This window comes from Mustela nigripes, chromosome 13 (assembly GCF_022355385.1).
Source record: "Mustela nigripes isolate SB6536 chromosome 13, MUSNIG.SB6536, whole genome shotgun sequence".
Classification (NCBI taxonomy): Eukaryota; Metazoa; Chordata; class Mammalia; order Carnivora; family Mustelidae; genus Mustela; species Mustela nigripes.
The window spans coordinates 52223781-52242521 of NC_081569.1; the positions used below are offsets into that span (position 1 = coordinate 52223781).

General features: G+C 38.5%; 1 protein-coding gene across 1 annotated transcript; it reads right to left on the bottom strand.

Moving 5' to 3' along the window:
* Window positions 1–17432: 17432 nt before the first annotated feature.
* LOC131998667 (olfactory receptor 4F3/4F16/4F29-like) lies at window positions 17433–18371 on the bottom strand. Its single transcript, XM_059371153.1, has one exon. It carries the CDS (start codon window positions 18369–18371, stop codon window positions 17433–17435), a length of 939 nt encoding a protein of 312 aa, XP_059227136.1.
* Window positions 18372–18741: the final 370 nt, after the last annotated feature.

The window sequence follows — 18741 nt, forward strand, 5'->3', positions numbered from 1 at the left end:
CCCACAAACTCCCTTTCATTCACTAGTGATGACAGATAACATATGCTTTATGAAACACACGTATAATCAGTCAGCTCAATAATACATTATCCTTAAGCTCTAGAGTAGTCTGAAACTGAACAATTGCAAACCATGTAATTCTCTATTTCATTTTAGCTAGAAAAATGTATATATTAGTTAATAAAATCTTAATTTTAATATAAACAAATGCTAATTTGAAAACTCAAAATCTCACAAAATGACTTGATAGCAGAAAAATTATCAACTAACATTATTAATTTTTAAATAAATTTTAATTATATAGAAAACACATGAGTCAATTATCACTTTAAAAACAAGAATACCACAGATAAAGCCAAAGACCTTTTGATCATAACCCTTAATCAGGACCTCTGCCCTTTTCTCTAAGGGTAAATGTCATGTGACATATATACTTGCAGACCTTTTTATGTTCTATATTTATATCTCTTCCCTGTGTAAATACATATGGCTCTAGTTAATTTCTTTTTTTTTTTTTTAGATATTTTATAGATATTTCAGGGCATTAATCAAAGTCCAGAGAGGAAGAGATGTCACATTCAAATGGGTGACTGAAGAGAGTTGACTACAGGAATTATATACAAGAGTTTAGACAGGGTTATAGGAGCCAACAAAAGACTGTAAAGGCACCCAAGGCTGGCAAGAGAAGTGAGCGCTTATCACTCCTGGGATTACAAAAGATGGGGAAGGAATGGTTTCTAAGACCGCAAGTAAAATCTGCAGCTGGAGAAGAAGGTGACACCATAGGAGCTGTGAAAATAACACAACTGCTTTGTAACTTATCATGGGCCTATAATACATCCTGTAGTATAGGATGTTATCATTCCAATCAGTGGTGCCCCAACTAGCACTGTAACTGCTCCTCAGCGGGTCATTTCATTAGTCCATCAGTGATGGAGCATGTAGGTAGACTAATGAGTTCCATAGGTGTGTGAGTATACTTCATTTACTATAAAATTTGTCCTCTGTTAAAATGCAATGATACATAGATACCACAGTAATAATAAGGCAGTCTATAAATCTGCAAATGACTAGGCTGGCAGATGCATTGAGGGTATATCACTCAAGGGTTTGATCAGAGGGGTGCCTGGGCGGCTCAGTGGATTAAAGCCTCTGCCTTCGGCTCAAGTCATGATCTCAGGGATCAAGCTCAGCATTGGACTTTCTTGCTCAGCAGGGAGCCTGATTCTTCCTCTCTCTCTCTCTGCCTGCCTCTCAACCTACTTGTGATCTTTGTCTATGAAATAAATAAATAAAATCTTCAAAAAAAAAAAAAAAGCATTTGATCAGAGAAGTAGAACTACTATGAGTAATTTAAAAGAAGGAATATCTTATAGGGATTAGACTTAATGCAATGTGGGATCCATTAAGCCATCTAGGTAACTTTGTTACTACTGAATGTCATGCTGGGCCTAAAGCCCAAGAGTCTGAAAGGGAAAATGGACAGGAAGTAAAGATGACCAATGACAAACTTGAACTGTGTCTCTCACTGCTTCTAATTTTGATGATGCAGGTGCCCTACTGAATAAACTGATATCCTTCATTATAAAGATGCACTTGCACCTAGCCCAGGACTTGGAGGAAGTGAAGATGGACATCCAGTAGGAGCTAAAGGAGCTATAGGCCCAAGTTGTTTTCCCACATCAGCAAGGTGAGCCAGCAGCATGTATGAACTATAATGGTACTTGCCCTATTCTGTCCTGCAGACCAAAGATCTACAGCTTCACTTCCATCTTCCAAATCTCACACAAATTTTTCTTGTGGTGAACTCTAACAGAAATGTGCATGAAAGGGAATTTGGAAAACACAGTTCTGGCTTAGCTAAGTTGACAGAGTATGAAGCTATGACAATGGACTAGCAAAGCAAATCCATTGTTAAATATATATTTATTCCTTAGGGCGCCTGTGTGGCTCAGTTGCTTAAGCGTCCAACTTTTGATTGCATCTCAGATCATGATCTCAGGGTTGTGAGATTGAGCCCCACATTTGGCTCTGAATTGGGTGTGGAGCCTGCGTAAGATTCTCTTTCCCTCTCCATCTGCTCTTCCCCTACCCTCTCTCCCTCCCTGGGGGAAAAAAAAAATACACACACACACAGAACACATACACACACACACATATGGATGTATATGTATACGTGTATTTATCCAGGTGTGTATGTATTTATATACGTGTGTGTGTGTATGTATTCCTTCTAGGATAAATTACTGCCTCCATGATAAAAAGAGATCCAATGTAATCAGTATGCAACTAGGTAGCTAGCTAATCCCCCCAAGGAATGGTGCCAAGTTGGTGTCAGCCATTGACAGTCTGGGACTCAGCAATGGTAGTGGACAGATCCACTTTATTGAAGAAAGTCCATAGTAGTGAACACATGCATAGTTTCCATCCCTGTTACCATAACCACTTTGCCCATGAGCCCAGTGAGCAAGCATTGGAGTGGTTGGGGGCAGAAGCTGATTAAAATTTAGTGAATGGGGGGAGGGGGTTTGGGAGAAGGGGGTGGGATTATGGACTTTGGGGAGGGTATTTGATTTGGTGAGTGCTGTGAAGTGTGTAAACCTGGTGATTCACAGACCTGTACCCCTGGGGATAAAAATATATGTTTATAAAAAATAAAAAATTAAAATAAATAAATAAATAAATAAATAAAAATTTAGTGAATGGGTATCTAATGCACATGATTAAGAGCCTTCTCTAAAATGGATGCCCTCTACTGGGCATTTACATGAAAATATCTTTGTTGAGTAAAGGATTTAATTAACCAAATCTAGAAGGCCGTTTTTAGCACTCTAGGTATTCATGTCAATACATTAATATATAATATATAAATATCACGTGAGTACATGCGTAAATAAACCCTACCTGATTTAGTCTCATATTTTGTCTTTTGCAGCCTAATAATCTTAGAATTCACTCACATACATGTTCCCCAGACTTTAGCCAATACTGGCAAGGTCCTACATTGTTTCAGTACAAAACTGTATATTATCAGAACAGTCCTTGTACTTCTCTCTTCAGAGTATGTTGGGACCTAACTCTTGTAATGGTCCTAAACACAAGAGTTCCAGGTAAAGCCAAAAATATATTTTTATTCAAGGAAAGACTAATTCATTCAGACATCAATGAAGGTATTGTTCCACCAGCAAAAAGGGTAAAGAGTTGGGAGACAAAGTGACTTTGACATTCGTATGTATATGTTCTGTAGCCTTGCCTTTCACTTCAACTTTATTCCGTACAAGCACAAGTGATAATTTGAGTAAAAATATCTATCTTCCTTGTCTGGGGGTTATGTGCCACATAAGATCAAAGTCCAATGTGCCCCAGACAAGGAAGATATACAGGTACTCCTCTGTGTGTGCCAACCGTTCCCAGAATCCCATTGTGAGAGGTTGTTTCCTGGGACTTCTTTTTATACAAATAGTTGTGTTAAGGATCCACTGGGAAAAAAAAATAGTCTCGTGCTAATGGGTAAATGGGGAAAATAAGACGAACAAGGGTGTAGATAATAATAAAGAAGATCAGCAAGGAATGTTGAAGTATCCAAGACTTGTAACTACAGGGTGTTATTACTATCCCTAAAGTTGATAAACAATGGGAGGGAACAATATCATAAATCAGAGAAAGACCTATAGCAATAGAATAAGGCCACCAAGAAGAGCTGAGGGCTTGATGGAGGAATGCTGTACTTTTCAACACGAAGTTCGGAAGGAAAGAAGCTGAGGGACTTAATAGCCAGGTTTCACTCTTCATTTCCTCCAAATATCTACAAGTCTCCTTTAGCTACACCCAAGCAGAAGTCAAAGGGCATAGCAATGAAGGTTAGTTTAGTCCATAAAGTTCCATTTACAGGGCATAGAGGAGAGTCAACACAATGAAAATTAGATATGGAAAGAAAATTGGAGAATAGCCATCAGAACAGTTTAACACTTTCCCATAAGTGAATATCTGGGTTTTCCTAAGGTTGCTTTTATAAGATAATAACAGAAATTCTTACATGTGTTGTTATATATATGTCTGAGTGCTTCCAAAGGATATGTAATGAGAAGCAGAGTTTCTAGGAAATATTTTATGCAGTTTCTTTTTTTTTTAATTTTAAAGATTTTTATTTATTGATTTGACACAGAGAGAGATCACAAGTAGGCAGAGAGGCAGGCAGCGGGGGGGGGGGGGGGGCCGAGGGGGGGAAGCAGGCTCCCTGCTGAGCAGAGAGTCCAATGCAGGGCTCAATCCCAGGACCCTGAGATCATGACCTGGGCCAAAGGCAAAGGCTTAACCCACTGAGCCACTCAGGCGCCCCTCATTTTTAATATATATTGTTAAATAGTCCCTTGACCACATGGAAGTCCCATGACCACATCTGTTTAATTAATGAACAGAAAGAATACATTTAGATATTAGTTATATGAGAGAGTAATCAATTAGGACAAAGGATAATTACATTAGTAGTGAACCGAGCTTATTGATGCCTTCCTTTCTGCTGGCTTGGTGGACTCCTGACCCATAAAGACTGGAACTACAAGATCAGAGGAGCCCTGAGTGTTATCATTATAGAGCCTGAATCCTTTATAAACCCAGGAAAAATGTATCAACATCTTAGCCAATAGCCCCACATTCTAACTGCCATATCATTTGGACCTTGTTTCTAGACTTTAAGATTGGAATCCTTATGCCACAAACCTGAGGAAATTTCTATATTTGTCCCACACTGTATATGGGTTTTCAGCCTAGAGAATTTATTTAATTTGAATTTTCCTATTTAATAGTGAAATTCAGCATTATTCATACTGTTTCTTTGTTTTAAACTTTTTAAATACCTTAAAATAGAAACTGTTTTTCTGTCTTATATATCAAATGCTTGTATCAGTTAGGATCCCACCAGAAGAAAATGCCATATTAAAATGGGGTAAATGAGGAAAACCTAATTTTAAAATGTTTTGTAAATAAGAGGCAATCTGACTGTAGTTCCCCCCCGCCTCGGGTTTGTCTCTTAAAAGATCTGAAGTGGTCACTGTGCCTCAGCTCATTTCTAAAACACTGGCATATAGTCAGAATCATGGAATTGATGAAATCAAGATCTTAAGGATCATTTACAGTGGGATCCAGTCTGTCTTAGAAATAGATTCTATCAAAACCTGATTGGAACCAGTTTACCACCCTGTTAGTTCCCTCATTAGTAAGTTACATAAATAATTAACACATATTCACTTTAAATGAGTTATATTTTTAACTTTTTGAAAATTGTTCTTTGACTGCTCTGAAGGTCCCACCAATATAGCCAAGTGGACTCACTTTCTGGAGACAATAAACGGTTTCCCAAGGAATGCTCCTCATAGGATGTTTAAGCCAATGTGTCTCTTCTTGGTTCACATAATGAATCCCATCCAGCAGTAAAACATTACCTTTACTGACACTCTGATCTTTATTTTGTTTTTTGGCTTTGGTAGTTTTTCACTTGTTTTTGGTTCTCAGCCAAGTTTGATTCCAATCCAGGTCTGCACAGAACTGATAGATTATTTCTCATTGGTTGCAACAGAGAGTATGAAACTGCTTTCATGATCTGATTGTTTTGTAATCTTTTTTGGGATGGTAAGGACCTATTCTCTACCAGATGAGAGATGAAAGTTAAAATTTGATTGTTAGGTGACTTTTTAAAAAATCTGTTTGTCTCCATTTTTTCAATCTGTTTGTCTTATTTCCATTGCATGTAGAATTTGTCTTGTTTCCATTGGAAACAGAACAAAAGTTTCATAAGAGATCTAGTGTGAGGTTTTGTATATCAATCAATCTACCCTTTTAATTTTTTGTTAAACCCAATTCTTGATCAGTAGCTGAAGTTCTAGAACTGATCTAGTAGTTTTATGTTTATGTAATTGAGGAATCTTTTCCTCTCATTTTATGAATGTGAAATATTTTCCTACTTTCAGGATATATTAATAAATATAAACCCTCATAACATAGTTCTGTTAGTATTGATTTGTGGAGATTAATAAGTACTGACTTAAATCTACTATACCCCAAATTCCAAAAAAATAAAGCCAGATTTCTACTGTTTTATATATGTGATGCTTTTCAGAAAGTAAAAAATCTCATAAAAATTATGGCTCAGAACATTTTTTCTATGGCTCAGAACATTTTTATTTGAGAATTCAAATACAAATAATCAAAATAAAAATGAGCACAGACTGGTTTAATAACATGTCTTATAAAATAGCTACAGGTCTGTTTGTGATTTTATCAGAATGGAATATAAAGGAAGCATTTAAAATTATGGAAAATGTAAAATTAGGTGTTCAGTCATTTGGAATTATAATTTTTATAGTGAGTGTACTGAAATATAATTTCTAAGATCCTGAGTTGTTATAAGATTTTGGCTTAGTCAGAGAGAGTCAATTATCATATGGTTTCACTTATTTGTGGAGTATAACAAATAGCATGGAGGACAAGGGGAGATGGAGAGGAGAAGGGAGTTGAGGGAAATTGGAAGGGGAGGTAAACCATGAGAGACTATGGACTCTGAAAAACAATCTGAGGGTTTTGAAGGGGTGGGGGGTGGGAGGTTGGGGGAACCAGGTGGTGGGTATTAGAGAGGGCACGGATTGCATGGAGCACTTGGTGTGGTGCAAAAACAATGAATACTGTTATACTGAAAAGAAATTTTAAAAAAACAATTTTGGCTTAGTGTTAATAAAGTAATTAGTAGATATTCACTGGATAATTTTTAAATGAGATTGAGTATTGAAACATTGCATGTGTGTGTGTGTGTGTCTAACATTTTACTCATACCTTTACAGGGTGTATTTTTGGATCATGTTAATAAATTTGTTCATTTTTACTACTCCAAGAATAAGAGACTGATAACTATAGGAAACAAACTGAGGGTCGCTGGAGGGGAGGTGGGTTAGACAATGGGATAATTGGGTGACAGGCATTAAGGAGGGCACTTGATGTAATGAGCACTGCGTGTTATATGCAACTGATGAATCACTAAATTCTACCCCTGAAACTAATAATATACTATATGTTAACTAAATTGAACTTAAATTAAAAATTTTTTAAATAATAATAATAATGTTTAACACTATTAAGAAGATATAATTAGGATGTTTGTGGCAACAAGGGATTATATTTTAAACATTCCTGAGCCTTCTTAGTCTTTTAACATAATAGTATATGAGAAGCAATTCTTAATTACCCACCTTTAAGTTAACAGACCCATTTTCTTTGTGTTTTCACTTTTATGTGTCCATTTATTAAACAAGAACTCCTTCACAACAATATAATAAAACATTTATTAGTGATTAGAGTTGAGAAAATTATTTCCCTCTATTTACAAAAATACAGGTTTGAACACTATGAAATAAATCAGGACAAGTACCATGAAAACTAGGTCCTTCACAAGTGCATAAAGAAGATATGGTCCGTATATACAATGGAGTATTATGCCTCCATCAGAAAGGATGAATACCCAACTTTTATGTCAACATGGACAGGGCTGGAAGAGATTATGCTGAGTGAAATTGGTCAAGCAGAGAGAGTCAAGTATCATATGGTTTCACTTGCTTATGGAGCATAAGGAATAACACGGAGGACATGGGGAGATGGAGAGAAGAAGTGAGATAGGGAAATCAGAGGGGGAGACAAACCATGAGAGACTGTGGACTCTAAGAAATAAACTGAGGATTTTGGAGGGTTTTGGATGGTAGAGGGGTAGGGGGATGGGTGAGCCTGGTGGTGGGTATTATGGAGGGCACATATTGCATGGAGCACTGGGTGTGGTGCATAAGCAATGAATTTTGGAACACTGAAAAGAAATAAAATAAAATGGAAAAATAAAATAAAATACTAAACAAAAAGAAATAGATCCTTCAAAAGAAATAAAGGGACAGAATTGAAGGCAATGTGAGGCTTTATCTGCTGTCAGAGACAAACCATCAGGAGCAAAGAATTTGGGACTCCAAAACCATTCCAAATGGATAAAGTCAAACCCATAAGCCAGGTTTTGAGAAGCCAGGAGACCCACCAACAGCATAAAGCAACATTTACCAAATGGATATCACCTCAGAATGTCCCACAGCTATGTCCTAACAAGTAAAGGAAATAAACTTTTAAGAAGCGAAATGTAATACTTATTAAACACTGGGGGTGCCTAGGTGGCTCAGTGGGTTAAAGCCTCTGCCTTTGGCTCAGGTCATGATCCCAGGGTCCTGGGATCTAGCCCCACATCAAGGCTAACTGCACAGTAGGGAGCCTGCTTCCCACTTTCCTTTCTCTCTGCCTGCCTCTCTGCCTGCTTGTGATCTCTGTCTGTCAAATAAATAAAATCGTTAAAAAACAATTAACATTTCCCCCCAAAAGTGCAATCAGGCCTAATACCAATCAGTAATCATACTGGAGTTTTTAGCCATCTGACTTGAACTCCTCTGTTAAAATAATTACATATTTTGTCTCTTCAAAAGGGCAAAAAGAGGAGGGGGAAACAAGATGGTGGGGAAGTAGGAGGCGCCTTTTCAACCTGTACCCTAAAGTGAGCTGATTACCTACCAAAGAACTCCAATCACCCATGAAATCAGCCTGAAATCAGAATTATACATGTCTGGATCTCTACAGGAGCAGAAGACGCCAGTGGGCAGGTAAAGCAGAGTGTGAACGTCGGACTGATATCGGAAGATAAACAAAAGGGGGAGGGAGCCACCAGAGGCGACCCATTGGGGGTCGAGAGTGCCTTGCATCTGGGGACCAGCATTAACTTGGAGACTGGTTGAAAGTACTCAAGAAGAGCAAAGGATCATGGAGGGGGAAATTGTGGGAATCGGGGCAGCTACGGACAGGGGCTTAAGTCCCGGGACCCAGGACAGCCTCCCCTGGTGCTGAGCCAGAGAGAGTGCGATGGAGAAACCAGGTCTTGGTTCCTGAGCTGCCAGCGTGCCCAAGATTGCGTGGGGTCCAACTCCTGTGAGGGGATGGGAGCCTCACCAGATGGCAGAAGGCCGAGCCCTGCTACAGAGCCTGAGACACGCACACCTATCACCCTCTCCTGAGAGAGGTGTGCAAAGGCCTACCCGGCGCTCTTAGACCCATGCCATTGTTTCAGAGCCTGAGACATGCGCCCCAAACTCTCCCCTAAGAGAGGTGCGTGAAGGCCCAGCCTGGTGCTTTCTGACCCGCACCCTGCTCTCAGAGCCTGAGACGCACGCGTGACCCACAACCTCCCCCGAGAGAGGTGCACGCAAGCCCAGCGCTCTTAGACCCAGAAAGACCAGGCACTTCCAGCCCACAACAGCAGGAAAATCTCAGTGTGTGATCACTGCTTGGAACCTCTCTGGCAGTTCCTCTCCTGTGTCCCCAGGACTGCACTCTACCTGTTCTGCCAGCAGCCAAGGGGGAATTTGTATGGGCTCTGCAGCACCCACAGGGGAGCAGACTGAGGCTTCTCTCTTGAGACGGAGGTCAGGGTGCAATTTACTTTCCTCTAAACCTACAAAAACCATCAAAAGCAGTCAAGGCGAGAGAAAAAACAAAAAAAAGTGAACAAACATAAAAACCTCCAAAGAACAAAAGCCTGAAAAAATCGGTTTCCTTAGAGCTCACCCCCTTGAGAGGAGCAGGAGGACTTAACTAAGGGAACATCATTGACTGAAAACCCATGTGGAAGGCCCCTCCCCCAGAAAACCAACAAGGAAATGAAAAAAAAAAAAAAAAAAAAGACGACAAGAGAACAACCACCACTACTTCATAGGACAACTTTTATTTTTAATTCATTCCCTCTATTCTGGCTCATTTTTTTTTAATATAGATAACTTTTTAACCTATTTACCATCACAGTGAGATGTCCAGTACATCAAATTCCATAATAACCTTCTAACCTGAACTTTTTGATACATACACCTGTGTTTTTCTTTTAACATGATGGGATTGGGAGGGAGACAAACCATAAGTGACTCTTAATCTCGCATTTCTGTTTTTTAAATTTCTTTTTATTTTTATTTTAGCTTACTTTAGTCTAGTTTATTCCTTTTTTTTTCTAATATTCATATAGAGTTAAACTTCAAAGTAATCCCCTTTCTCCAATCAATACTACCCCTATAGGTAAACCAATTTTTAATCTCCCTTTATCTTAGAAAAGTTGAGACCTTTAAGAAAGATTTCAAGTTACATCCAGGAATAATCAAAACAACCTTCCTCGCACACACTGAGAATTTATAATCACTCTCCCATCTTTTTCTTCCACCACTGTTTCTGTGTTTTTGTTTGTCCTGATAGTATATAAATCTTATACTTGGGGTTATTTTGACGAGGTTCTTCCTTCATTTGAATGTATTTTTTCTCTCTTGTCATATACTTTTATCAGTCTTTTTGTTTGTCTGTTTTTGTTTGTATACTTCATAAATCTTACCTACGGGCCCATTTGCGCTGAACCTTCTCTTTTATCTTACCTTTCTTTCCTGTCTCTCTCTCTTTTTTTTTCTTTTTCTTTTCTTTTTTCTATGGTTTCGGTGGGGAATCCTCATTGCTCAGAAGTGTTCCAGGGTGCACCTTGACTGTACCATGGTTGATACATCCAGCTACATCCGTTCAGTCATCTCTCACCAAAATGACTAGGAGGAGGAATGCCCAACAGAAGAAAAATACAGAGGATGGGCCTTCTACAACAGAGCTAACGGCTATCAACATAGACAGTATGTCGGAAAGAGAATTCAGGCTAACAATTATCCAGGCAAGAGCTAGGTTGGAGAAAGCCATGGATGACCAAACAGAATTGATTAGGGCCAAACTGAAAGAAACCAGAGACTATGTTCACAATGTTAGGGCTGAGCTGAAAGCTACCAGGGATGAGCTTCACAATGCTCTCAATGAGTTCAAATCTAATCTAAATTCTCTCAAAGCTAGGGTAACTAAAGCAGAAGATAGAATTAGTGATCTAGAGGACAAACAGAGAGAAAGGATCAGGAGGAAGCCTGGAACAAACAGCTTAGAAGCCACGAAAACAGAATCAGGGAAATAAATGATGCCATGAAATGTTCCAATGTCAGAATTATTGGAATCCCTGAAGGGGAAGAGAAAGAAAGATGTCTAAAGATATAGTGGAACAAATTGTTCATGAAAATTTTCCCAATCTCACAAGTGGAACCAGATACATGTACTAGAGGCCGAACAGTCTCCACCCAAGATTATAGATTCCAAAAAAACCTCAAGGAACCTGATAGTCAAATTGAGGAATCATAATTGTAGATATAATCTCTTGAAAGTCGCTAGGAAAAAGAGGCTCCTTACTTACAGAGGAAAGCCCATCAGAATAATGTCAGACCTGTCCACAGAGACCTGGCAAGCAAGAAAGGGCTGGCAAGATATATTCAGGGCACTGACTGAGAAGAACATGCAGCCAAGAATGCTTTATCCAGTAAGACTGACATTCAAAATGGATGGAGAGATAAAGAGTTTCCAAGACCGGCAAGACTTAAAAGACTATGCAAACACCAAGCCAACACTGCAGGAAATATTAAGGGGGGGTTCTATAAAAGAGGAAAAATACTAAGAATATCATTGAACAGAAATATAGTGAAAATCTACAGAAAGAAAGACTTCAAAGGTAACACGATGTCAATAAAAACATACCTATCAATAACCACTCTCAATGTGAATGGCCTAAATGTGCCCATAAAACGGCACAAGGTTGCAGATTGGATAAACGACAGGACCCATCCAAATGTTGTCTACAAGAGACCCATTGTGAACCTAAAGATAAACCCAGACTGAAAGTGAAGGGATGGAGAAGCATCTTTCATGCCAATGGGCCTCAAAAGAAGGCTGGGGTAGTGATTCTCGTATCAGACAATTTAGATTTTAAACTAAAGACTGTAGTCAGAGATACAGAAGGACACTACATCATTCTGAAAGGGACTATCCACCAAGTTGATCTAACAATTGTAAATATCTATGTCCCCAATATGGGAGCAGCCAATTACATAAGAAAACTGTTAATCAAGATAAAGAGTCATATTGATATGAATACATTAATAGTAGGAGATCTTAACACACCTCTCTCAGAAATAGATCATCAAAGCAGAAAATCAAAAAAGAAACAGCATTGAATGACACATTGGACCAGATGGACCTCATAGATATATACAGAACATTCCACCCTAAAACAACAGAATACTCATTCTTCTCAAGTGCACATGGAACCTTCTCAAGAATAGACCACAAATCAGGACTCAACCGATACCAAAAGACTGAGATTATTCCCTGCACATTCTCAGATCACGATGCTTTGAAACTGGAGCTCAATCACAAAGAAAAGGTCAGAAGGGACTCAAACACCTGGAAACTAAAGGCCACCTTGCTTAAGAATGTTTGGATCAACCAGGAGATCAAAGAAGAACTGAAATGATTCACGGAAACCAATGAGAATGAAGACACTTCAGTCCAAAACATAAGGGATACAGCAAAGGTGGTCCTAAGGGGGAAATACATAGCCATCCGAGCCACCCTCAAAAGAATTGAAAAATCCAGAACACACCAGCTGTCTCTACACCTTAAAGAACTGGAGAATCAAAAACAAATCAAACCAACTCCACACATACGAAGGGAAATCATGAAGATTAGAGCTGAGATCAATGAGGTAGAAACCAGAGATACAATAGAACGTATCAATCAAACTAGAAGCTGGTTTTTTGAAAGAATCAATAAGATCAATAAACCGTTGGCCACACTAATCCAAAAGAAAAGAGAGAAAGCCCAAATTCATAAAATTATGAATGAAAAGGGAGAGATCACAACCAACACCAAGAAGTAGAAACAATCATCAGAAGTTATTATCAACAGGTATATGCCAATAAGCTTAGCAATCTAGATGAAATGGATGCATCCCTGGAAAACTATAAATTCCCAAAATTGAACCAAGAAGAAATTGACAACCTGAATAGACCGATATCTAGTAATGAGATTGAAGCAGTGAACAAAAACCTCCCAAGAAACAAGAGCCCAGGACCTAACGGATTCCCTGGGGAATTCTACCAAACTTTCAAAGAAGAAATAACACCTATTCTACTGAAGCTGTTTCAAAAAATTGAAGCAGAAGGAAAACTTCCAGACTCTTTCTATGAAGCCAACATTACCCTGATCCCCAAACCAGGCAAAGACCCTACCAAAAAGGAGAATTTCACACCAATAACACTGATGAATATGGATGCTAAGATTCTCAACAAGATCCTAGTAGACAGGATCCAATGGCACATTAAAAAGATTATCCACCATGACCAGGTGGGATTCATCCCTGGGCTACAAGGATGGTTCAACATTCACAAATCAATCAATGTGATAGAACAAATTAATAAGAGATGAGAGAAGAACCACATGGTCCTCTCAATTGATGCAGAAAAAGCATTTGACAAAATCCAGCATCTGTTCCTGATTAAAACGCTTCAAAGTTTAGGGATAGAGGGAACATTCCTGAACCTCATCAAATCTATCTATGAAAGACCCACAGCAAATATCATCCTCAATGGGAAAAAGCTTGCAACCTTCCCGTTGAGATCAGGAACAAGACAAGGATGCCCACTCTCACCACTCTTGTTCAACATAGTATTAGAAGTCCTAGCAAGAGCAATCAGACAACAAAGAGAAATAAAAGGTATCCAAATTGGCAATGAAGAAGTCAAATTCTCTCTATTCACAGATGACATGATTCTTTATATGGAAAACCCAAAAGACTCCACCCCCAAACTACTAGAACTCATACAGCAATTCAGGAACGTGGCAGGATACAAAGTCAATGTGCAGAAATCAGTGGCTTTCTTATACACTAACAATGAAAATACAGAAAGGGAAATTAGACAATCGATTCCATTTACTATAGCACCAAGAACCATAAGATACCTGGGAATAAACCTAACCAAAGAGGTAAAGGATCTGTACTCGAGGAACTACAGAACACTCATGAAAGAAATTGAAGAAGACACAAAAAGACGGAAGAACATTCCATGCTCTTGGATTGGAAGAATAAACATTGTTAAAATGTCTATACTGCCTACAGCAATCTATACTTTCAATGCCATTCCGATCAAAATTCCACCGGTATTTTTCAAAGAGCTAGAGCAAATAATCCTAAAATTTGTATGGAATCAGAAGAGACCCTGAATCACTAAGGAAATGTTGAAAAACAAAAATAAAACTGGAGGCATCACGTTATCTGATTTCAAGCTTTATTACAAAGCAGTGATCACCAAGACAGTATTGTACTGGCATAAAAACAAACACATAGACCAGTGGAACAGAGTAGAGAGCCCAGATATGGACCCTCAACTCTATGGTCAAATAATCTTCAAAAAAACAGGAAAAAATATACAGTGGAAAAAAGACAGTCTCTTCAATAAATGGTTTTGGGAAAACTGGACAGCTATATGTATAAGAATGAAACGCTACCATTCTTACACCGTACACAAAGATAAACCCAAAATGGATAAAAGACCTCAACGTGAGACAGGAATCCATCATAATCCTACAAGAGAACATAGGCAGGAATCTCTTTGATATCAGCCACAGCAACTTCTTTCAAGATATGTCCCCAAAGGCAAAGGAAACAAAAGTGAAGATGAACTTTTGAGACTTCATCAAGATCAAAAGCTTCTGCACAGCAAAGGAAACAGTCAAGAAAACAAAGAGGCAACCCACAGAATGGGAGAAGATATTTGCAAATGACAGTACAGACAAAAGGTTGATATCCAGGATCTATAATGAACTCCTCAAACTCAACACACACAAAACAGACAAGCATATCAAAAAATGGGCAGAAGATATGAACAGACACTTCTCCAATCAAGACATACAAATGGCTATCAGACACATGAAAAAATGTTCATCATCACTAGTCATCAGGGAGATTCAAATTAAAACGACATTGAGATACCACCTTACACTAGTTAGAATGGCCAAAATTAACAAGACAGGAAACAACATGTGTTGGAGAGGATGTGGAGAAAGGGGAATTCTCCTACAGTGTTGGTGGGAATGCAAGTTGGTGCAGCCTCTTTGGAGAACAGTGTGGAGATTCCTCAAGAAATTAAAAATAGAGCTTCTCTATGACCCTGCAATTTCACTACTGGGTGTTTACCCCAAAGATACAGATGTAGTGAAAAGAAGGGCCATCTGTACCCCAATGTTTATTGCAGCAATGGTCATGGTCGCCAAACTGTGGAAAGAACCAAGATGCCCTTCAACGGATGAATGGATAAGGAAGATGTGGTCCATATACACTATGGAGTATTATGCCTCCATTAGAAAGGATGAATACCCAACTTTTGTAGCAACATGGACGGGACTGGGAGAGATTATGCTGAGTGAAATAAGTCAAGCAGAGAGAGTCAATTATCCTATGGTTTCACTTATTTGTGGAGCATAGCAAATAGCATGGAGGACAATGGAGATGGAGAGGAGAAGGGAGTTGGGGGACATTGGAAGGGGAGGTGAACCATGAGAGACTATGGACTCTGAAAAACAATCTGAGGGTTTTGAAGGGGCAGGGGGTGGGAGGTTGGGGGAACCAGGTAGTGGGTATTAGAGAGGGCACAGATTGCATGGAGCACTGGTGTGGTGCAAAAACAATGAATACTGTTATGCTGAAAAAAATAAATAAATTATTTAAAAAAAAAAAAAGAATCCTATTGGGTCAGTTTACTAGGGGAATTCTCCCCTTAGTAATTTCTATCCAGCAACCACCTCCCATTTGCTTTTTGGCTATAAATCCACACTTGTTCTATTATATTGGATATGAAGCTCAGTTCTATACTGAGGTCCCTTTTCCCCTATTCTAGTAATTCCTGGTTAAGATAAGTTTTTCCCACTTAAACTACTGCTGTAAGGCTTTGGGTTGTTTTTGATTTTTTCTTCAATAGAGTACTGTCTCCAAAACAGAAGTTAAGTAACTTTGGTTAATATCATAAAATGAATAATTAAGACTGTATGAGAGTAATTACAAGATAATAAGATATGCTTTTGTTTATTCAGTGGGATAATGGACAGATTTATTCTAAGATAAAATGTCTTTATCATTATCATTATATCTTTATCATTATCATATATCTTTAAAGAGGAAGACAAACTCCAATGTAGACAGAAAACTGTAGAAGATTCAAGAAGTAAGTTCTACTTGCATTGCTTTCATGTATATATATATTTTTTGTAAATAATGACACTGAAAATAAATTATTATATATGTTAATTGTTATATATGTTATTATATATGTTAATTATTATATATGTTAATTATTATATATGTTAATTATTATATATGTTATTATATATATATGTTATATATATATGGCAGTTTGAAAAGCCCAGCTTTAATTGCCTTATTTTTTTTTTAAGATATTTTTAATTTATTAGTCAGAGACAGTGAGAGAGCAAATGATCAGGAGCAGGAGGAAGGGCAGAAGGAGAAGCAGGCTCCCGGCAGAGCAGGGAGCAAGGTAAGGGACTTGATCCCAGGACCCTGGTATCATGAGTGGACTGAAGACAGAAGCTTAACAGACTGAGCCACCTAGGCATCCCAGTTGCTTTATTTTTAAAAATAGAAATGCTTTATGACCAAATACTATATTGAAGAAAGACCAGAATTTGGTTTCCTCCTTGGAAATTACCTTGGTATATTCATTCTACTCGACTAAAGGCAGTAATTGTTATTCTTTACCTTCTGTGTAATCATCCAAGTTAGCAGATTCCTTAACTCCCAAATATAACATTTTGTGTCTTACGCTGACTTTATATGCTCTATTATTTTTAAAATATAGTTATTGCCTATGAAAGAGTTGAGGTCCTTCCATTTATTTTAAACTTATTTTACTCTGATTAATAGGTAGCTATACTAGAACCATTCTCATTCTAAGAACCTATAGTACCCACACCACTGTTCTGGGTTGTTTTGTGTCTACCAAATATATGAGTTGAAATCCTAATCCCCAATACCTGTGAATGTGACTATGATTACAAATAGTGTTTGCAGATGTAGTCAAGTTAGGATGAAGTCATACTGTAGTAAGGTAAATTGGGAGATACTTCATGTTCTAAAGGCCTCAAAGAAGTATGCCCTCTTATATTTCTTATATTTCTATATTATACTTCTATACTTTTATATGAAGTATATTTGTATGCTTCACATAAATACTGTTCCTTAGGAATTTAGTCTTGAGATTACTATAATAATTGGTTTAAAAATACTTCCTGTGTAGCTCTTTTCATAACTGAATGTCCCTTCCCCCTGCATGAAAGATAAAATAGACCCAGTATCAGTGTGTATAATCAAATCAATGTAAGACAAACAAGAGCTTTTCTCTGAATTTGACCACCAGTAATGAACATCAGGAATCAACAAGGGCTCTTCACAATACTGGCATCACTTAAGAGATCTTTCTGTAATTCACTAGCTGTCTGCATACTCTCCTCATTGCCACCTTCATTTCTTGATTCCTGAATGTATAGATGACTGGATTCAGGAAGGGAGTGAGAACAGCATCAAAGATGGCCAGAAACTTATCCAGGTGTATGGTGGGAGTTGGCCATGTATAAAAAAAAATCAAAGGACCAAAGAACAAGAATACCACAGTGATGTGAGCTGAGAGTGTGGACAGAGCCTTAGATGAACCAGCTGAAGAGTGTTTCTGAACAGTGAGAATGATGATGATATAGGAAATGATCAGTATGAAGAAGGAGCCAACAGAAATGAATCCACTATTGGCTGTGACCATAAACTCTAGTTGGTAGGTGTCTGTGCAGGCAAGTTTGATGAACCGAGGCAGGTCACAATAAAAACTGTCCAATACATTAGGACCACAGAAGGGCAAGTTTACCACAAAAGCCAGTTGCACCACAGAGTGGATGAGGCCAGTCATCCAGGCAGCCACTAAAAAGAAGATGCACATTCTTGGGCTCATGATGGTCAGATAGTGGAGAGGCTTACATATGGCAACGTATCTGTCAAAGGCCATGGCAATGAGCAGCACCATCTCCACACCACCAATGACGTGGATAAAGAAGATTTGAGCGATGCAGCCACCAAAGGAGATGACCTTAAGCTTTCTGAAAAGATCATAAATCATCTTGGGAGAAGTGACTGAAGAAACTCCCAGGTCAATGAAGGAGAGGTTGGCCAACAGAAAGTACATGGGGGAGTGCAAGTGAGGGTCACAAGTCACAGTGAGCATGATGAGGGAGTTTCCCATCATGCTTGCCACGTAAAACGTGGAGGAGAACACAAAGAGGAGAAGTTGGATATCCCAGGAGTTGGTGAGTCCCAGAAACACAAACTCTGACACCACAGAGTGATTCATTCTATCCATTGGCTTTGTTGGCATGGCTCCCTGAAGAAGGACAATAGGAGAAAATGTCAATTATACTAATTATTGATTGGGAGAGAAGTCAAAAATATGAAAGCCTGTTTCTACTATAGCATTAGGACCTACCTGATAAGTTTATGGCCTCTCAACTGCGATTATCCAGAAGAATTGGAGCTGTCTTGTGGAGCTGCTCTCTACCACCAGGTCGTCTCTGCATTTGATACCCTGCGCTTCCTCTCAGGGTTGATGCCATGATTCCTCACTCATGAGATATAACATAGTCAGCATGAGCTAAACCTTTTGATTTGGGGTTCAAAACTAATACAATCTGGCCCCAGTCACATAGAACTAATCACTGTTGCAATCCCTTCCA